The following is a 21,181-nucleotide window of genomic DNA, read 5'->3' as shown; positions in this document are numbered from 1 at the left end:
AAATAATGTTTTGATATTTATTAAATAATGTTCTTCAAAACAATTTTTTTAATATATTTAAGTCAATCCCATATTATAACAAAGAAATTATATAATAGCATTAATAATCTTAATTTTTGTTTATATATACATTTTTGAACTACGAAAAATATTTTTAATCATTTTATTTTATATCTTAAATACTAAGTTAAAAATGATTTATACTTTTAACGAGTTCAACAAATTTTTATACAATTTCAAATTCTTTATTTAACCTTGTTAGATCTCTGAAACAATCAAAAATACTATTTATATAACAAAATTTAGTAATTTTTATTAAAAAATATATATTAAGTCTTACCTGTTTTCTATAGCTTCATTTAAATGATATTTGTGCATTAATGAAATAACAAGTCTTAATGTTGACCAAATAATATTCGACATTGTTTTCGGCGGAAAATTTTCGCCTTGAATGCCACGACCGGCAGCTTGTTGGTTTAAAGCAATTATAAGATGTTCACCTGCTTCTCTATAAAGAAATAAATAATTTCAAAATATATAATTTCATAATATTATATAACAAAATTTTACTTACTTAAATGCACCAAGATTAATGCAAGAAATTCCAAGATTATAACGAGCTCTAATGAATCCAGGTGATAATTTTAAAGCATGATGATATGCAGTTACAGCTTCTTCTGATTTTTGACCATTAGCTAAAGTTGCACCTAATCTATTCCATAATCTAGAATCCTTTCAAAAATATATTATACTTTTGATAATTATTAATACATACTTAATTATTAATTTCTATCATAAGAAAAATTGATTACATACATGAGGACGCACTTGCAACGCCGCTTGAAAACAATCGCTAGCTTTATCATATTCATTAGATAAATTAAAAAGTACTCCTAATCCACATTGTACATCTGCATCTATTTCATTCCATGGATTCATTCGTGCTGCTTGAATATAAAGATTTTTAACTTCTTCATGTACATCTCTAGAAAAAATAAGTAGAATATTAAAATTACTAAAATATTTATATTTTATTACATACATTATTAAATTTATTACTTACTCAAACAAAATAGATGATACATTAGATTTTATGTTTTGCTCATTATTAATCTTTTGTATTGAAAGGTGCTTGTATTTTTCATTTTTCAATAACCATTCTTTAAGAGTTATACATGCTTGATTTTGATAAGATTCATTTGTATATGAAACTGCAAGTGCCATAAGAGCAGGGCCATTTGAAGGATCCAAATGTAAACAACGTTTTAAAGCAGAAATAGCTAATGGATCTTGTTCATTTTCAGCTAGGGTTTTACCAAGAAGTAACCAAGCTTCTGAATTATTTTCATCTTGTTGCACTGCTGCTTCAAAACAAAGTATGGCACTTGGTAAATCTCCAGCTTCCAATCTTTTTTTACCTTCTTTTAATGCATTAGGTAAATTTTTCATAGGATTTTCTTCATGAAATTCATAATCTTTAAATGGATCATAAAACTTATCATATTCTGAAAGCCAAGGATGTTTGGAAGATAATTCCTCAGATGAAATTTTTTCCCATTCATTTTGAAGTTTCAAAAATGTAGATTCATAATTTTCTATCACTAAAATAAAATTTATTTTTTATAAAAATGATTATTAATATTGATATTATTAGCATAACTAGGAATTGGCAGATATCAAGTTAATATTAAAATGTCTACAGACCTGTAGAGACATTTTCTTTTTGAAATTCATCTATCCAGTTACCAGCAACAGCTAATTCTTCTTCTACCTTATTTATCATTTCATTTTCTTGATTGACAGAAGAAATTGTATCTTCAGATTTTTCATTATCTTTTTTATATTGTTCAATCCATTTTTTACTTGTATCATTTGGCAGTGAATCTTGATTGTTTTCAATAGAGATTTCTCCTTCTTGTTTCATAAATTTCATAAATTTTGAATATTCAAAATTAGGATTATCATTATTTTCTATTATTTCTATTGGATTTTCTATATTTATATTGCTTTGTATAGCATCTATACTATGTTCTATATATTCTTCAGCCCATTTTGGTCCTAATCCAAATTCATGTTTTTGATTATTTAAAATATTTGAATTATTTTCTTCTTCAGGATGCCAAATATCATCAGCATGGTGTTCCTATATTAAATGAAAACAATAAAAATTTAATTTATAAAAAAAAAACTGCTAACATATAAATTATACCAATGAAGTAAGAATTACATTAAAATGACGTCCTGATTCAAGATATTGATTTGCCCAAGCTGTATCTAAACTGGTTAATTCTTGAGCAACTCCAGGTGCTGCTATAGGTGGATGAATATTTTGATCAATTTCACGCATTTCTTGTAATAAATTATCCATTCTAAATGTTTGAGGACATGAAGGATTTTCTTCTAAAAATTGTTTAACTAACTGATCTGAATCTGAAGCTTGAAAAGGTTCCACATGTTCAAAAGGATGATGTATTCCTTCATCTTTGAATCCATGATCACGTACAAAATGTGATGTCAAATGAATTAAAGAACTAGGTCCTCCACAGTCACCTTCTACTAATTCACGTAATGCCATTGTTTTTTTAATGTCAATATGTATCTAAAATAATATATAATAATGTAAAAATGTGTATAATAAAAAAATGTGAATAATAATAATACAAATTGTATTTAAAAAGATGAAAATTTATAATATAACGGAAAAAATTATCATAGTTTAATTAATTTTAATTAACTGATTAATATAAGATGTTCATTTTAATTCCATTTTTTTTATATATAAATATTAAATGTTAAAAATAAATAAATATATAATAATTAAATATAAAATAATTAAAATGTTTATATAAAAATTTTATTTTACGTAATTTTATTTTACAATATTTTATTTTAATGATATTGGATAAAAAAAAATGACATTAAATTTCGTAAAATATGACAAATATTCATAAAAGTATAAAGTTCACAAACCTTGTCCTTTTCTTAATATATTTAAATATTCTGATTACACTGTTAATATTAAATGTGTTTCATCAAGTGCACAGTTTAAAACTGTTTATTTCCTTGCCATCGAATAATATCAGTACTTTGCTTCGAATAAATTTCGCTGTATAATGGTGGGACACGCAAAATTATCATAGCGAATATAAAAAATTTAATGTTAGGGCAAAATACATATTATAAAACTATTTTTTATCGTTGGCTGATGAACGTCAAATCATAGATAAGTAGCTAAATTTTCTGAAGGTTTGAACATCCTTTTTATAATAACTATAACGTATGTATGTATATATACACATTAATAATATATATTTTCGATATACTTTATTATAGTATTAAATAAAAACTTTGTACATTAAATATATATATGTATATATAATATTATATAATTGATTACATTTTTTAAAAATAATAATCATTTTATATTTAACGTATTTATATATTTACAGCTTTTTCATTGACAAAATATATATAATATGTATATATATTCTATATATATATATATATAGAACATAAAAAGATTTTTTTAAGATAGACAAAAAAATTTCAAATTAGTAATAAACAGTGTATTCTAAGATAAGGAGATGAAATATATTAAAAAAAGACAATTTTAAACATTAAAATTGGACAAAATTCTGAATCATATGTTAGCGCATTATTCTATTATAACGCCACCATACGAGTATTACGAAAATTTCAATGTGTATAATGTATAAAAAATAATATAGTTTTTATTACTAGTAATGTTATATACTTATAGTTAACGAAAACGTGTATTGTTCATAAATTGTGATGTAGTTATAGATTGCTAAATTAAATTTTTTTTTATATACAATTATAATAACAAAAATTTAAATATGAATGATTTTGCAAAGTCTCAGCTTATGAAGTATGGATGGAAGGAAGGTATGCTTTTAGAAATAATATCGTTATATAATAAAATTATTTATAACTTGATTTATTTATATTATATTCTTAGAATATATTATATTTCAATATTTATTATTAAATTAATGTATTTAGTAAATTTATATAATCTAAAAGATATATATATATGTTTATATAATTAAATTAAAACAATCTTATATTTACAAAAGATTTTATATTTTACCTTTTATTGATATAGGTAAAGGTTTAGGAAAACATGAAAACGGCATTACAGAAGCTTTAAAACCAAAATTAAAATTTAATACAACAGGAATAGGACATAAAAATGAAGATTATAATAATTGGTGGGAGAATGCTTTTAATAAAGCAGCTAGTAGTATCACGGTTCAATCACAAACACATGGAGTTTCTATATTTGTTGCAAAAGAAAATACAACTGATAATTTTCTTAAAGAAGATATTAATAAAAAAGAATTTAAATATGAAAATTTTCTTAAAACTTCTACGTTATTTAATGGCAATTTAATAGAAAACAATTCTAATATATATGAAAAACAAAATATTGAAGAAAATATTAATCATGCTTCTTTAACAGATGAAGAATTATTTAAAATATGTAATGGTAGAACTGTTCATAAAGGGGCTAGACATGGATTAACATTAAATGGAAAATTGAAAAGAATAGCTCAACAAGATAAATATTTATTAAACTCAAATTCATATATGAATATATCAACAAAATTACAAAGCAGTAATAATATATTTCAAAATAATGAATATGAAAAGATTAATGATGAAAATATAATATTACCAATAACATCCGAAACTATATTAGTTCCTAAAAAATGTAAAACTACTGAAAGAAAGAATAGAAGACGTATAAATGATTTGAGTCATCAGTTAAATATTTTATGTAATGTAAGTGATAATGATGAAAAAAATATACATGCTATAATAAAAGATGAATCAAAACAGGAAAAAAAAGAAAAAAGTAGGAAAAGAAAAAGAAAAAAAGAAAAAAAAATTTTAATATCTTATGGTGTTAAAGATAATGAATCTGAAGAAATAGATAATTGTCAAAAATATTCTTCAATTTTTATGGAACAAAACTCAAGGGATGAAATAAATAAAAAAAATGTTCAAAAACAAGTAAATAATCATAAAAAAAAAAAGAAAAAAGATAAGAAATTAAAGAAAAAAAATCAAGATATTCAATGTAACATTACTAATACATGGGAAGATGATGAATTGAATGGTTCTCAAGCAAAAAAATTTAAAAGATCACATAAAATTGATTCAGATTTGCAGTTAATTAAAAATGAAGATATTAAATCTTTAGAATGTAAATTTCAAGCAGAACTTTCTTGTAATGAAGTACCTTTAAAACATGAAACCACAAATTCATCAATGAATATTGATAACTCCTTTTCAGATTTCTCAGATACATATTTTAGAAAAAAAGTGAAACATTTAAATATTAGAATAGCAAAGAAGAAACAAGCAAAATTACGTAGAAAAGTAAAAATTAAATTGGATAAGTTAACAGAAAGTTTAAGAGCTGTTCATTTTAATACTGAAGAATCAACTGAAAAAAATATTAAAAATAAAAATCAAATAATTCCAGACAAAATAATGGATAATAATATTATAATGGATAGAACTGAGCCTTTGAAAAGAAAAAAAAAAAAAAAAGAAAAAAAGTAACATTATTATTAATGATAAAAAAATTATTATTGCAATTAAATATTTATAAAATCATTTATAATAACATAGTTGTATATAAATATTTATATAGAATATAATTAGCTTGTAATAGATGTAAAATATTTACTGTGTATTTATTTTTTAAATATATGAATAATATTTTTGTAAATATGTTGTTATTAATTAAAATTTTATGAAATATTGTTTACAACATTATTTTTTTTTTTACAAAGAAAAAAGAAAGAAAAAATATTTTTTCATTAATAATATCCTTTTCTTTTATTATACAATTTATTTATGGACACAATTTGTTTTTTATAATTCAATAGACGCGCGTAACAAATCAGTTATATATATATGAATTTGTAGAGATAAATATATCATTAAATTTATAAATACCGTATGCACTTGTGTACAGCTCATTTAAAAAAAAAAAAAAATAAACAAGAATTTCTTATTTAAATTTATTGATTTTATTTAAAAAAGAACATTTTTTCTGTCCTGTAAAATTTAATTTCTATAAATCAAATAATGATCTGTACAAAAGTATATCCGGCGAAATGTATGATTAATTACTATGTAGCACCAAATTTTATAACATGATAGAGAACTTTGAAGTTCAATTTTTCACAATATATATATAAAATAAAATAAGATTTTCTAAGGCCACTAGAATACTCCAGTAGAGTTATTAATAATCTTCATTTTGCTTTTACTAGTGAATGAATCTCACTTAATAAGCTTCATAAATATGAATTTATATTAATCTGGAGTTAATAATTAATTTAACATTGGTGCATTAATTATTTGCACTAGAATTAACAAGAAATGTAGTTCCTTCTTATGTATGTAATTATTTAAGTATCATATAAAATGGTAATCAATTTGATTATAATCAATTAGAATACAAGAAACATGATTATCATTATTATTATTATAAATATCATTAATAGATACGTTCTAACAAACTTTTACAAAATTTCATATATTCTCAACTTATAATAGGCTACATCACAAATTCATGATAGCTAAATATATGTCACTGATATTAAAATAAATATCATAATACAATTTTAACAATGTTGTATTTTATGCACAATACATTTATTTAAAATTGGATGGATGAATTTGTTATTTTTAATAATTAAAATCAAAATTATTGAGATTTATATGAGATCTATACTATTAATTAATTGATAATTATTGCATTATAAGCAATAAATAACAAGCCTTAAAATTGAGATTACAACATAATTATTAAAAATTATTATAATATTTGAATATGAAGAAATATTAATATAATTTTAAATTTATAAATTTTAAACAAAATAAATTTTTATTAAAGAAATAACTATTAAGAACAACTTGTAATATATAAATGCAAATAGTAAAAAATATATATATATTTTTATAATTTTTTTAGAAATATCAAGAAACCATTTCAAAAAAATTTGTTTTCATTTAGGCAATAAGTGTAATTTAATACACTTATATATTATATATTCTTTTTATGATTCGTTATATTTTATTAATTATAGTATATTTAATAAGATAAATATCATTATTTAAAGATCTGAATTATTTTTATGAGATTTATCATAATAATTATTTTTATAAAATATTTTACATTAACATAGAATGTTAAAATGTTAGAATATTTATAAAAATTTTTTAAATATTTGAAAATTTTTATAAAGTGCTACATTTTGACATAAAATATAAATATACAATTAATCACAAATAGTTTCATAATATCAATATAGAATGCAATAAATTTTTAATTAGAATTAGGTATTGATTATATATATTAAAGTTAATGTAAATTTTAAAGGAAGCATAAAGATGTCAAAAATACGTAATTAATTTATCATATAAACGTATTTGATGTATTTAAATTATTATCACTACTCAATGTTAATCTTTTTTTATCAAATTTCTAAATAACATTTTTTTTTAAATTTGTTAAATATTTTTTAAACAAATGGAAGCGATTAATATGATATTTGATAATAAAATAAATAAAATAAATGTTTTGTAATTTAAATGTTAAATTAAAAATTAAACAGATATTTTATATTTCGTTGTGAAAACTTTTATAAATAAATAAGAAAATAAATTCATATAAAATAAGTCTAATTGAAAGATTCCTTTAAAACTATTGTTTTTTAAATGGAAAAATAATCTGCAGAACTTTATTCAAATATTAACTACAAATCTTTCTTGTCATACTTTAAAAATTCTCATGAATAAATTCAATATGAGTTTGTTTTATCATTTTCATAAGAGAATATTCATTAATTTACTTATTAATATTATTCTGATATAACAAGTAATTAAATCAATAATAAATAATATATTTAATGTTTAAAAAACTTTAATTAATTTAAACATTTATTAATAGTTCTCTTTATTATATAATATCAAATATTTCTACTATTTCTACTTAATGTAACTGATTTTTTATCAATATGAGTGTGATTGCTACAAGAAAGATTTGTATCATTCAATTTGTTCCATATTACATACATACTAGATACATTCACTTTGTGTGCTGTAATAGCATTTCTTAATACACAAGGATCCAGTTTACGTGGAACATAACTAAATCCAGGATGATTTACAGGTCGCACTTTTGCATATTTTGCACAAAGACCAGTAATGTAAACATCTTCCAAATGAAGTAATGGTGTTATTAATGCTGCATGATATAATTTAAATGCCACATCTAAACTCATTACATATCCTGTACCAGATAAATAATTAGGGTATATTCTCTCTGAATACATATATTTTGGTGTGTACCTAATTAACACATATATTTAGATTATATATAGACTTATTTTATATTATAATATAATATATATTATTTACCATTTATTATTTGGATCTAAAATAGGTTTGGCATTACAAATGAGAGAACCTAATAATATATCAGTAGTTTGTGATCTTGATTGTAAGGTTTTCATCAAAGTAGGTATATTCACAAACATATCATCATCTGTTTTCATCAGATATTTTGTTTGACCACAATTTGATGTTATCCATTTTAACATCATTACAGATTTCAATGTAAGATTGTTATATGTGTCATAAAATTTTTCTTGAATAATATCATTATATTGATGACTTTCTTCAGCTATTATATTCTGCAATATAAATTCATATTTATTTTATTCAGATAATATTTATTGATATTTTTATTAATATTTATTATTAATATTTTTTTAATAAATAAATACATACATTAAGTGTATCATTGTCACTTTGACCCAGAAGAAATGCTACTTTCACAGATGAGTTATATGCATTATCTAAATTATTTTTATTAGCCCATGTATTTCTTATAGCTGTTCGTGCTTTGATATTTGTAACAGCTGAACAAATAATTATAAAAAGATATGGTGATGGAGAACATATACCAATAGGGTTTAAAACTGAAGTTGTATTTTCTGGATGAATATATACAGAAAGATCTCTTGAAGTATTATATGTCCAACCTGGCAACTGTGCTGTAAATTATTTATTTAAAAAGTATTTTATTTTAAATTTTTAGAGAAAATTGAATTTATAAAATTTTGTCCTTTAACATCTGATTTTATACATGCCATTATATAATAAAATTAAATAATTATTTTACTTTAGCATCACTTAAGCATTCTAAAATAAAATAGAAAAAGGAAAATTGAATTATATAGCTAATACTTTTTTTACTATTTAAATTTATTTTTCTTTTTTATTAATTTTAATATAAATTTCTATAAATATATAATTAAATAAATATCCATTCTATATCTATTATTATAATAGAAATATTTGTTTTTTCCTTCAGTTATTAAAAATTTAATATGGTAAATATGTTATTCTATATTAACTATATCTACTTATGTAATTCTTATATTTTTTAAAAATTTATATTAATATAATCCAAAAAATTAAAATTTGAATTTGATTAAATTAGAAGAATAGTAAAAGCAAGCTTGTATATATCATTAGTTTTGTTAGTTTATAATATAATAAAAGTTTCTAGCAATGTTAGTGAATGCATACCTACTGAAGCTACCAAATGTGAAACACCAATATGCTTTGCAGGAGATGGAGTCTCACCTAAGCCTAAAAGTGGACCTTGGGCAGAATGATATGCTGGTACATACAGTAAACCTAATGTAGCCAGAATCACAAATCCCATTGCTAATCTTCGAACAAATGATATTTTTCCTTTCACTGTTCCATTATTTATATTGGTGGTTGATGGCAATTCCAATGGCAATAATTGCAATTTGTCCATCTAAGAACAGATAATTCATTTTTTAATAAGATTATTTTTTTCATTTTCTAACTATAATGATAAACAATTTTTTTTATTAGAAATTTTATTAAAAATGTATTATTTAATAAAAATATATTAATTATTTTCTTAATACATATATTTTATGATTATTTATGATAATATGATCAAATGAAATAAATAAATAAATAATAAAATAATTTATTCTAGAAATGAATGGATATAATAAATCAAATATTATAATTTCGAATACAAAAAAGAATTCTGAAATACAAAGATCAAGATTTTTAGAGTTTCAATAAAATTATCAATAATTAAATTTATTAATATATTATTTATAAGAAATGACAGTTCAATTATATTATATCAAATAAACATAAATTTGACAAGAAATATTAATATAATAAATGATATATTATAATCAAAATTAAAATTTATTAAAATGAATAATACAAAATTTATTTATTTTTTTGAATTTTATTTGAAATTTATTTTATAAATTTTGATACAAGAATAAAAATTAAAGTTAAAGTTAAATAAGTAGATTGTAAGTTAAATATATTGTAAACAACCTTACCTTTGAAATACAATGATTATGTTACGCTGCATTTGATAATACTCCATTTACTTTTTTCGTAAGATTGCACTTACGATTTATCGAAACATAACGCAGAAATCTAATGACATGTTAAAAAAAATAATATAAAAATAGAAAAATTCAGATTTTTGTGCTTTCGAGAATTCAGAAATCAAAATGGTTTATCAGATATTACATGAATGTAGTTCCATCTAGTGTTAATTACTTGGATTTCATTGTTTATTAGATAACAAATAAAGTATTTCATTTGTAATAGCACATATAAAATATAAAATAGACCTGTCACTCGATGCATTTTTTTATCACATATTTCAGAGAATATTAAAGTCCTTCTTTTATTATCAAAATTAAAATTTATTAAAATTGTCATTTTAGTATAAAATAAAACTATGTGTAACATTGATAATAATTATAAATAATAATATAAATTTAAATTTTGTATAATTTTAATTAAGCACGTATAAAAAAGAATATTTTGACAAAATTGGTTTCAAATTATTTCTTTAAATTTAAGTTTAAATTTAAACAGTCAAAAAATTTAGTTTGAAAATTAGATTTTTTAATTTTACTACTTGGCGATTAGTTCTATTTATTCACGTTAGATGGTTGTAGTGTTTTAATATCCATGTTTCGTGAATTTGTTGATTTTCTAAAACTTGAAATTTTCATTGGAAATTATTATAAATAATTCATTTGTTATATATTGGATTTAATTATTATAATTTTTAAGTTGTTTTCTTAATTAATTTTATATATAATATTATTATTGATGTTAATTATTAGTATAATATCACATTGTTTAATAAAAAGGTTAGAAAAAATAAAAAAAAGAAAATGTATAAATATAGATAGCTGTAAAATGAAATATTTATTTGTTTTAACTTTATAATTAAATGTTAATCTTAAATATAATTATTGCTATGAATTTCTTTGATAATATGATGTTAAAAAGAAAATTTTTTTTTTGACTAATCTTTGTGAATGAACATTTGTTTTTCTTTTTATTATAAAATTAGTATTTAATTTATTAATTAATTATCAATCATGATTAAGGCTATATTAGTATTTAATAATCATGGAAAGCCTAGACTTTCTAAATTTTATCAATATTTTGTAAGTATAATGATGATTAGATTTTATTACTATTTAATCTAATATATAATTGAATAAATTTTTTTTTCTTTAGAATGAAGATATGCAGCAACAAATAATAAAGGAAACATTTCAATTAGTTTCAAAGAGAGATGATAATGTTTGTAATTTTTTAGAAGGTGGAAGTTTAATTGGTGGATCTGATTATAAATTGATCTATCGACATTATGCTACGTTATATTTTGTATTTTGTGTTGATAGTTCAGAATCAGAATTGGGAATTTTGGATTTAATACAAGTTTTTGTTGAAACATTGGATAAATGTTTTGAAAATGTATGTGAACTTGATCTTATCTTTCATGTAGATAAAGTTCATTATATACTTAATGAATTAGTGATGGGTGGAATGGTTTTGGAAACTAATATGACTGAAATACTTACAAGAATTGAAGATCAAAATAAATTGGAAAAACAGGAGGTAAGTGATATTTTATAATTTGCATTTAGAAGAAATATTGATATATGTGTTATATGTTTAAGCTTTATTTATATAATTTATAGATATTAAAGATAACAAATTTTGTACATAATATAGCAATGCACTGTGGTTAAATTACTATAATCATATTACTATAATCAAGTTTTAATGACTAATTTAATGTAAACATCCCTTAAATTTTGAGTCTATTTTATCTTTATTTTCTTTAAATTTTGAAGTAGTAAAACGAACATAAAAAAAGGCATTAAATATTAAGAAGTTTTCTGGGCTTGAAGGAGTTAACAGACTATTGCAGTTTTTTCATTAGCTGTGCATGCATTGGAATGTTTTGTAGAGCTATTTCATATGGTGGTAGGACTGATTGACCTAACATGAATTTTAGGGAACTTACAAATCAGGACGATCTTGCTCACCTCGTCCGTTTGTCCTTCTGGGGCCCCCTCCCTAAGTAAATCGGCAGTAAAAAAAATCAGATCATTTTATATACATTCATTCCTTTATGTAATTTATCTGATTTCTTTTTTTTTTTTTTACTAAGAATTTCGAAACAAATTTTTCGAAACGTAAAGCTTTACAAAATAAATATTCATAACACGCATGGTGCTAAGTCGTTTGTAAATGTTTGCTCGATAACAGTGCCTTAATGCAAATGTATACGTCGCTATGCTCTAAGAATAAAATATGTATTGCGTAGTTATTTATTTGTATTTACTCTTATTAATCAATTTAAATTCAAATGCCCTTTATATTTTCCATTTTCCATTTTTTCCATCCATATGATATGTGCAGGCAGGAATCACAGCAGCGCCGGCGCGTGCTGTTTCTGCTGTCAAGAATATGAACATACCACAACAGATAAAGGATATGAAGTTGCCTGATTTACCACAAGCTATAAAAGATCTTAAATTCTGACCAGCCGTTACTTCGTTGGCTCCAAGCTGACTAGTTTCAACTATAATTCCAAATGCAAATGATACTACAAGGGTTTTTTTTCCCTTTCATTCAAGCAAACGAGAATACATCAATATTATCCACAAATTCTTCATGTATTTCATCTCAACAAAATTAATCAATGAAGATTTTCAAAGAAGAGGATTTGTACTATATAATTTGAGAAAATTACTTATATCTGACCTTAAAATTAAGAATTTGGATTATTGGAAGTATTATGTTCAATATATAAGAAAAAAAAGGTAAAAAATTCATAAATCTAGAAATATATTTTATTAATTACAAAAGTTACATTATTATTTTTATATAGTTTTATTAAAGAAATTGCATTTCTATTATTATTTTTTAAAACAGTATACTTAGTGATAATTTATTTGTATTTAATAGTAATTTACTTCCATTTAATAATAAAATTATATTGTATGAAACAAAAATGATATAATAAATATTACAGTAATTCATGACAACATTCATTTCTTAAAAATTATTAATTATACATATTTACATTAATTATTGTTTTATATTTCAACACCAAATTTTTTATATTCAATATAAGCAATTAATTAATATACATATTAATATAAAAGATTCCATAATAAATTAAAAACAAAAATTTATTTTTTACTTTTTAGATGTAACAATTTCATTTCTAAGTGTAGTCCATATATATCCAGTACCCCTTTCTGTAAGTGGTGGTGGATATGATGTATTTTTTAGTTTGTAATAATCTGATGGAGCATGCATTACAAATTCCATACATTCCAATTTACGTGGGAGATCTTCTTCTGGTCCTATAATATATGTTTCAGGACTAAATCCTTCATCAGGTGGTGGACTATATATAAAATAATAAAATATAATAACTTTACTATTTATAGGTATTTTAATATTAACAATTAATCGTATGTTTTAATAATCTATAATAATTTACCTTGCACTAGTAGGTAAAAGCCAAGTAACAGCAGCACTTTTTTCACAATATTGGTCTGTGAGTAAACCACGAATTTGTGCATAATAAATTCCTCCATCAATATCTTGCATTGAAACTATATCACCTACTTGAAAATAAGTGCCTCTATAAAATACATAATTACTTGTAACAGGGGTTGCTGTAGCTGTTGGTGCTTTAACTGGCTAAAAATTGAAAAATAAAAAGGAAATAGTATAAAATGTTCTTTCCTTTGAAATTGTTGTAACAAATTTAAAAACATACAGTTTTTTTGAATAAATTTCTTCTTCCTTTACCCTTCGGTATAATTTTATGTGGAATTGATTTAGAATTACAATATCTCGTAATCCTCGTACTTCTTCTAGTAGGTTTTAATGAACCTCCTTTATCTTCATCTTCATTTTTTACATTTGAATTTGCTTCGGAAGTTCTTTCTTCTTCTAGGCAATCATTGCAAAGGTTACCGGCTTCCGTTGAATGCCAAAGCGGGGTCTCTCGAGTCCCACACTTGACACATTCAGGTTTACTGCCGAGAGGCATCGAATATCAACTAATTTGACGTTATTAATTATTTAATATCTATAGTCAATCATGAAATGTTCTTTTTAATTTATACGTCAATTATCAATAATCTACATTTGAATACAAAGTACAAAGACTTGACTATGAAAATATGACAAAAATGAAAGTTATTGAAATATTTGTACGAATATTTCACATTTTTCATGTGTAATACTTTGTGTAAAGTGGAATTTTGTACAGTACTTGTAAACATAGAATATTGTAATATGAGAATTTTGGCAACTATTGAGAAAATAAAGCTAGTCAGTATGTCCAGCATATAAAATCCCTAGTACTTCAGTGAAATTATATGTGACAAAAATTAAAGAAACGTATTAAGTGAATATATATATATATATATATATATATATATAGAGTATTTATTTTTTATTATATAAATAACAACATATAATATGCAAAAACAATTTTTATTAAAATCTGATTGGTCTTTCACATAGTGATGTTGTAGCATACTAAATTCATTAGTATTTAATTTTTATCTTCTGTATATAAATGTACATTTTTATATTGCTATACATTTACTGTATAAAGAGGATGAGAAAGTGATATTACATAAGATCATATTAAAATTTTTAAAAATTTGAAAAACACACATTTGTTTAGGTACAACTATAAAGTGATAGTTCATTAGAATAGGTAAATATATTTTTTTCTTTTTCTTTCTATTGACTTGCTTCTAATCGTTTTATTTCTTTTGAAATTTCAGCTTTTCTTGCTAATTTATCAAGTATTTCTTTCTCAGGATTTTTTAACAAACCATTTTTTATCTTTTCTTCCAATGTTACAATTTCTCTAATTTTTTTTCTTAAATTTTTCAACCTTTTTTGTGGATCTGGTATTGAAATTTCAGATTGTGTTGGAACATTTGATTTGGGAACTGATGTTTGATTATTAGATATTGTTTTTATATTAGTTTGCGATTTACTATTATGTGATGATAATTCTTTTTTCTGATCTGATTCTGAAAGAGTAGTTTTAGCTAATTCTTCCGTTATACGTTCAGTTGTTTTGTTTTTATTTTTTTTCTTTTTCTTTTTTACTTCTGTTTTAACTGAAGCACCAGGAATAGTTTTAGATTTTGCTGCTAGTAATGCTTCCTGTTTAGCTTTATGCTCAGCTATAAATTCTGGACTTGCACCTATTGGATATATAGGTTTATTTTTTATCTGTTTACCTTTGCTTTCATATCTGAAAGGAAATGATACATATGATACCAAAAAGAAAAATTTAACATATTTTTATAAATGCATACAGTGGGACTTCCTCTTGTGGTATATAACCATCTTTGACACGACGCGGTTTACGCCATGTACCATCTGGACGTTGACTGGCAGGAATAAATGTCCCACCTATGAAAAAATTTGTAATAAAAATTAATTTTATGAATGAACATAAATATCTTCTTTTAAATATGTTTATTATATTATTTGCATTAGATTTTATTCAAGATATAATGTGTCTTTTATTACAATTTTTAATATTTATTAAAAATTTGAAGATAGATAAATATTAGAACTTAACTTAACACTATCGTGAAATGGAGGTTGTTTACATGTTATAAATACATTTACAGGTTATAAATAATTCAATAGTTAAAATAAATTAAGTAATTAAATAAAATGAAATTTATCACCTTGTTCATCTTTAATGTAAGCCGACGCCATCGTTATTCAGTACGATCGTTCGCCGTGTATATTTTTTATTATATTTCTTGATAATTCTTACTATCCGCGTGCCATTTTGCGATCGTGAGGACCTCAACCCTTCAGAAATACCCTGTGTCTTGAAAATAATAATATGCGTACAATTCCATACATGTAAGATGTCACTACTATGTTATTATTTTAATAATATTCTTAAGATAAATATTAGTCCATAACTATGATTATTTCGATATGCAATATTTATTGAAATGGCATTTCTTCTAATATTAATTTAAAAAAAAAAAGCAATTAGATTATGAGAGCATTTCTTAAATCCGTTCATTTTAATAGTTTTCAATATTATCGATATAGTATTCAGTTGGATTAAAATCACAGATGATATATAGAATAAATGTGCAATGCTTTTTCGTGTTATAGCATTTTTTGTCACAAGCGATTACCGATTCGGCAATTAAAAAAATGATTGTAATATTAAAAACAATTGCTATATCAATATGTGATTTACACATAATAAATCATATGCTTTTCGACACGGGTATAAAATTCTGGAAGATATCATCTTTATTCCATTTCTTATCTATAGTATTCTATTTTATCTTACATAGATCATCATCTTTACACTTTGATATCTTTGACACTCAAGAGATGGCACTGACAGTCACTTTCTTATTCTATTTTTTATCTTTCTTGTAATATTTGCTTTCCTTTTTTTTTAGTTTCGCGCTACTTTAGAGATGGCGCCAGTTACTTCGTTTTTACTCTATTTCTGTGTTTCTCTCACTATTTGCTCTCCTTGTCTATACTTTGCGAATGATCACAATCAATGGGATGTTAATTAAACGCATTTTCATGATTTCTTTTTTTTTAAATTACAATATATCTTAATATTTAATATAAAAAAGAAATACAGATATTTTCAATTTTACAATATATATCTAGAATAATGATATCACAAACTATAATATCTGATATATGATACGATTGTTTTGACGCGAGACATCGTTTAGCGACAATGGTGAGATTTGAATGAATAAAAATCTGATCCAGCAAAAGATATTTTGAAACATTATATAAGTTTAATATTTTATAATATATATATATATATATGTATATATAAAATTAATATCTATTATCAATCAAATTTTAAATAACTTTCTTGTTGAGAATTTAAGAGAGAGGAAATTGGAGTAATTAAGATGAAATTAGAGGGAATTAGGAAAATTCATTTATTTTTATTTCAAATATAGAAATTAAATTTTTTTTATCTCAAATTAAACAAATTATTCTATTAACGATGATGATAAATATAGAAACAACAACAATAATAAAAATAACAATTAATCATAATATTAGTTAATATCAATAATCACATAAGCAAAAAGCATTTATATGAATATATATAAATAACATTAAATCTTGTACAATTGAATTCGCTCGTGAAAAGTATAAATCTTTTTTTATTCTCCGAAACATATATGCCGTCTTTAAACATTTTAAGCGTATTAAGTGTATTATAATATTATGATGATATAATACATTTTTTTTTCTTTTTTTTCGTTCAAAACCTTCGAATTCGAAGTCTCTGTATGTGCAATTAATTTGATTACATCGTAATGACAGCATAGCGCACAAGAGGCAACGGATACACGTTCATAGGAGCGGAAGTCAAGTACACAGAATCAGGATCGGAAGTAATTCCAGTGGCCGAACTCTGTCATGGTATTGTTAGTCGATCTGCTGAATAATAATTGACATTCGGTATATTTACACGGTCACGATCGCAAAGTGTCAATATCTTTCCGGATGGAATGGAAACGTCACTCGGTAGCTTTAACTCCGTGACATGGTGTTCGTTCAGTATTTGCCGTGAATCTATGCCCGTGACTTCATTCTCGTTCCACAGGTACGTAATACTCTAACGTAAAACTAAATTCAAACGAATCCGTTTCTTTCTTTTCTTTCTTTTTCATGTGAAAAATTTGTTGAGAAACTTCTAATGCGTAAATTCTCGATAATTCGAAACGATAGAGTCGAAGTTGTGGCGACGATCTATTTAAAAAAAAAAAAAAAGTGAACTGTACTTTTTATTATTTATTTTGGAATTTCTTTAAACTGATAGTTTGAAATGATATCTTAAATGTATCAACGATTTAATCCTCGTAATTTTTTGATTACAAACTTGATTGATTGATCAACGAAATTATCATCAGTATCACGAATGAATTTATAATAATAATAATAATAATACTAATTTTTCGTAGATCGGAAATTTCATCGTCTTTTTTCTCTCTCGACCGAGAAAATGGGCTGTGCAGCTAGCAGATCATCGTGCAAGAAGGGTGGTATTCGATTAACGGCTACGAGGCTCACTTTCACCAAAGGTCAGCTGTGCAACCTGAACACATATTTCCGTAAACTGGTCGACGAGGCTGAAAACGGTGAATAACCAATTTCTCGATTATCGTTTTATTCTTCATTTCGATTCGAAGAATAATTTATATATATCGAATTCGCACGATAATCACGAACTGTTAAAAATTTTCCAATGTTCAGTTACAGATGTCTCTAACCCCGTTTTTGCGATCGAAGCCACAGTGGAAAAATTGATTCAACGTTTAGTGCGGGGTGCAAGCGCTCTCGATCCAAGATTCTCGTCCATGTTCCTCGTTTCGTTGAACGAGCCACGACGAATGAAGGTAAAATTGCGGGCAAATCGCAATCGTAACGATAACTCGTCGAATCGAAAAAAATGAGAGAAATATCCTCGCCTAGGAAATGGCGTCATATTTTTCAACACGTTTTTTTCTTTTCGCCCAGCGACTCAGGTTCGAGTATCTGTTACGGATAGATGCATTGTCGAGCTCGAGTTCAAATCGTCCCGAGCAGGGAATCGCGATCGAGGAAGATGCGTCTTCACCAGGCTTCGTTCATTTAAAGATACTTAGCCTCGATGATAAGGAAATTTGGAGGGAGTATGTGGACGTCGCGGGAAGGTTGAGAAGGGATCTCGTGAAAGCGAAATTAGCAAATTTATTAGCCGCAGCTATAAAACGAGGTGAACATATTTAAATTGTGTATCGATAGAGTTTCTTATCGATCTCGAGTGTACGATAGAGATTAAACAAGAAGAAAAGTGTTCTGATGTTCACTGTTTTCAGATGATACCCCGATTGATCCGGAAGACGACAGAGTTTGCGTTTCACCTGGCCAAGTAGTCGACGCCGATATCCTCGATAAAATATTGAAACAGCCGGACCATTGCCGGATATTCTACGGCCCAGGTAGACATCTTACATTTATTATACAAGAGTTTCGATTTCATCAGTTTTAAAATCAACGAAAAGCAACGAAGATAAGATTCGAGGAATCTCTCGAAACAGAGGCGAGCTTTCCAAACTGTTTCCAAAAACTGTATTCCCCTTTTCCTCCCTCTTACCTTCTTTAACCGTTTGCACCAAGCAACGTGGTAATTCGATGTGTCGGGCAAAGTTACGACTTAGAATTTAGATCGTTGAAGGGAATCGGTCTGATTGCGATAATTTTCTTCAACGAAAACTATGTTCCTTTAAATAACCGGGGGATCGTAATATGTGCAGGTATTTCGGACGAATCGTTGCCGAGGAGGCGTAATCGGGTGGCCATGATCGAAGACAGCGAGGGGATATTGGTCAGAATCGGCGTGGACGGTGTCAAGCGTGGCGAGGTCGAGGTCAGATTATTAATCGGGATCGGATTGTCGTCGTGGCCCGCCTCGGCGGATTATCCTCAACGAATACCACTCTATCATTGCGATGCTCTCCTTCATTACACCGCAGCGCAAAGCGTAAGAACGATAATGGAATCCCTGCGTACGCTTTTATTATTCTCTTATTTCTATCTTTACGACCGATTCATACCGCGATCTCTCGTTCATCGATTCCCGTTATCGCCACTTGTTTCGCTCCAATTCGTCAATATATATATATATATATACCCAAGTATATATCGAAAAGCGAAGTTTATCGACTCTCTGGCGAGCATGCGTCATGTAATTAGAGCATCGATTAATCTTATTGTATCGTTCGTAAGATAAACGATTATTAAAAGAAGAAAAATTCGCTATCTATGCATGAGAAAAAAGATAGAAGCTCGACGCCTTCCATCCATTGATAAAAAAAACGTAGAGAACGACGTAGATTTCTTCGTGGTGCACTTCACGAGTGCACTTGTTTCCAATATACGGAATCGGTTCCATCCGTTCCTGAAATTTCACTTTCACACTTTCTCATCCCGAGAATAAGGTTGTTGCGTTCCGCCAACAACCGGATACCGCCGCTCTTTTATCATCTATCGTGAGAATCGCGCGAAACGTCGAATCCTTGGCTGCTCGAAGTTATCAGCCGATCTTCGACCGATTCGGTTGCTCGAATTTTACACGAAATCTTCGATCGTTTCGACGTATTCTCATCCTGAGAGATTCATCCGTTTGTCGCCTTGTTTGTTCCAGGGTATGTACGCGGTGGCCGTTGGCCCGTATTCCGGCGCACGTTGCGAGAACCGAGCCACTCTGTGGAGGGTGCGGGTTCCGGCGGCCGAGAAAATTATGAGCCAACACTACGCCTCCGACAGTGTGCCTTCCCTCACCGAATCCGTGCTCCTCGAAATTTTGTACGAGCTACGGGAAGGGCGCAATACGGATTTATCGGCGAAACCAAAGGTGATTCTCGCTCGAAAAATCAATTTTTCCTCGTAACACGTTTACTTCCAGCCTCCTTCGATTCGCGACACCGGTTTCCGTGGATTTTATATTCGAACGGAGTAGTTCGGAGTCGTTCGCGTTTCCTTTTTTCACCGGCGACTATTCGAAACATTCCGTCGAGTTCCTCTTCCTCCACACATCTTCATCCAATATTAGGCTCGTCTCATACACGCCGCGCACGTCGAATGATTTTCACACGACGTACGTGCCATCTCTCCTCTCTTTTCCTTC

At 25.7% G+C, this 21,181-nt stretch overlaps 7 protein-coding genes across 10 annotated transcripts in view; 3 read left to right on the top strand and 4 right to left on the bottom strand.

Annotated features, from left to right (window-relative positions):
- Window positions 1–3: 3 nt before the first annotated feature.
- On the bottom strand, window positions 4–3,274 carry Pex5 (peroxisomal biogenesis factor 5). 2 transcript variants are annotated; one of them, XM_086907854.1, is made up of 9 exons: window positions 2,971–3,111; window positions 2,421–2,599; window positions 2,228–2,310; window positions 1,705–2,143; window positions 1,064–1,601; window positions 817–985; window positions 575–732; window positions 341–508; window positions 4–266 (listed from the first exon to the last, which is right to left on the bottom strand). In XM_086907854.1, the coding sequence occupies exons 2-9, from the start codon at window positions 2,491–2,493 to the stop codon at window positions 227–229; spliced, it is 1,668 nt and encodes a 555-aa protein (XP_086763980.1). In that variant the 5' UTR covers window positions 2,494–2,599; window positions 2,971–3,111; the 3' UTR covers window positions 4–226. The 2 variants fall into 2 exon arrangements, with proteins under 2 accessions (XP_086763980.1, XP_003690158.1); XM_003690110.4 differs by having other exon boundaries at window positions 2,228–2,599; window positions 2,971–3,274.
- A 73-nt stretch (window positions 3,275–3,347) lies between these two features.
- On the top strand, window positions 3,348–5,761 carry LOC100864506 (uncharacterized). Its single transcript, XM_012489000.3, has 2 exons — window positions 3,348–3,906; window positions 4,127–5,761. The coding sequence occupies exons 1-2, from the start codon at window positions 3,858–3,860 to the stop codon at window positions 5,590–5,592; spliced, it is 1,515 nt and encodes a 504-aa protein (XP_012344454.3). The 5' UTR covers window positions 3,348–3,857; the 3' UTR covers window positions 5,593–5,761.
- Window positions 5,762–5,844: 83 nt separating this feature from the next.
- LOC100872993 (beta-1,3-galactosyltransferase 1) lies at window positions 5,845–10,713 on the bottom strand. 2 transcript variants are annotated; one of them, XM_003690109.4, is made up of 5 exons: window positions 10,455–10,713; window positions 9,697–9,877; window positions 8,836–9,101; window positions 8,464–8,738; window positions 5,845–8,394 (listed from the first exon to the last, which is right to left on the bottom strand). In XM_003690109.4, the coding sequence occupies exons 2-5, from the start codon at window positions 9,875–9,877 to the stop codon at window positions 8,013–8,015; spliced, it is 1,104 nt and encodes a 367-aa protein (XP_003690157.2). In that variant the 5' UTR covers window positions 10,455–10,713; the 3' UTR covers window positions 5,845–8,012. The 2 variants fall into 2 exon arrangements, with proteins under 2 accessions (XP_003690157.2, XP_012344437.2); XM_012488983.3 differs by having other exon boundaries at window positions 9,640–9,877; window positions 10,455–10,678.
- A 336-nt stretch (window positions 10,714–11,049) lies between these two features.
- or (AP-3 complex subunit sigma-2 or) lies at window positions 11,050–14,261 on the top strand. Of its 2 annotated transcripts, XR_004225319.2 has the most exons (4): window positions 11,050–11,588; window positions 11,662–12,045; window positions 12,856–13,259; window positions 13,650–14,261. XR_004225319.2 is itself a non-coding variant. In XM_003690108.4 (3 exons), exons 1-3 carry the CDS (start codon window positions 11,520–11,522, stop codon window positions 12,976–12,978), a joined length of 576 nt encoding a protein of 191 aa, XP_003690156.1. In that variant the 5' UTR covers window positions 11,050–11,519; the 3' UTR covers window positions 12,979–13,484. The 2 variants fall into 2 exon arrangements, 1 of the variants encoding a protein (XP_003690156.1); XM_003690108.4 differs by lacking the exon at window positions 13,650–14,261 and having other exon boundaries at window positions 12,856–13,484.
- LOC100872754 (GATA zinc finger domain-containing protein 1) lies at window positions 13,268–14,808 on the bottom strand. Its single transcript, XM_003690107.4, has 3 exons — window positions 14,231–14,808; window positions 13,949–14,151; window positions 13,268–13,852 (listed from the first exon to the last, which is right to left on the bottom strand). Exons 1-3 carry the CDS (start codon window positions 14,504–14,506, stop codon window positions 13,639–13,641), a joined length of 693 nt encoding a protein of 230 aa, XP_003690155.1. The 5' UTR covers window positions 14,507–14,808; the 3' UTR covers window positions 13,268–13,638.
- A 128-nt stretch (window positions 14,809–14,936) lies between these two features.
- Window positions 14,937–16,758, bottom strand: Pym (partner of Y14 and mago). Its single transcript, XM_003690105.4, has 3 exons — window positions 16,182–16,758; window positions 15,801–15,897; window positions 14,937–15,736 (listed from the first exon to the last, which is right to left on the bottom strand). Exons 1-3 carry the CDS (start codon window positions 16,210–16,212, stop codon window positions 15,211–15,213), a joined length of 654 nt encoding a protein of 217 aa, XP_003690153.1. The 5' UTR covers window positions 16,213–16,758; the 3' UTR covers window positions 14,937–15,210.
- A 1,231-nt stretch (window positions 16,759–17,989) lies between these two features.
- Window positions 17,990–21,181, top strand: part of LOC100864388 (uncharacterized) — a 13,828-nt gene continuing 10,636 nt past the window's right edge. The window contains exons 1-7 of the mRNA XM_086907841.1: window positions 17,990–18,115; window positions 18,474–18,650; window positions 18,766–18,908; window positions 19,030–19,267; window positions 19,371–19,493; window positions 19,809–20,035; window positions 20,699–20,908. Of these exons, the coding sequence (XP_086763967.1) occupies window positions 18,515–18,650; window positions 18,766–18,908; window positions 19,030–19,267; window positions 19,371–19,493; window positions 19,809–20,035; window positions 20,699–20,908 (1,077 nt within the window). The 5' untranslated portion in view covers window positions 17,990–18,115; window positions 18,474–18,514. The remainder of the gene's footprint in view (window positions 18,116–18,473; window positions 18,651–18,765; window positions 18,909–19,029; window positions 19,268–19,370; window positions 19,494–19,808; window positions 20,036–20,698; window positions 20,909–21,181) is intronic.

This window comes from Apis florea, unplaced genomic scaffold (assembly GCF_048593485.1).
Source record: "Apis florea isolate Af1SG1 unplaced genomic scaffold, ASM4859348v1 contig_2989_pilon, whole genome shotgun sequence".
NCBI classification, from domain to species: Eukaryota; Metazoa; Arthropoda; class Insecta; order Hymenoptera; family Apidae; genus Apis; species Apis florea.
Note: the sequence above shows the minus strand (reverse complement) of the source record. Positions and strands in the feature narration are given on the sequence as shown.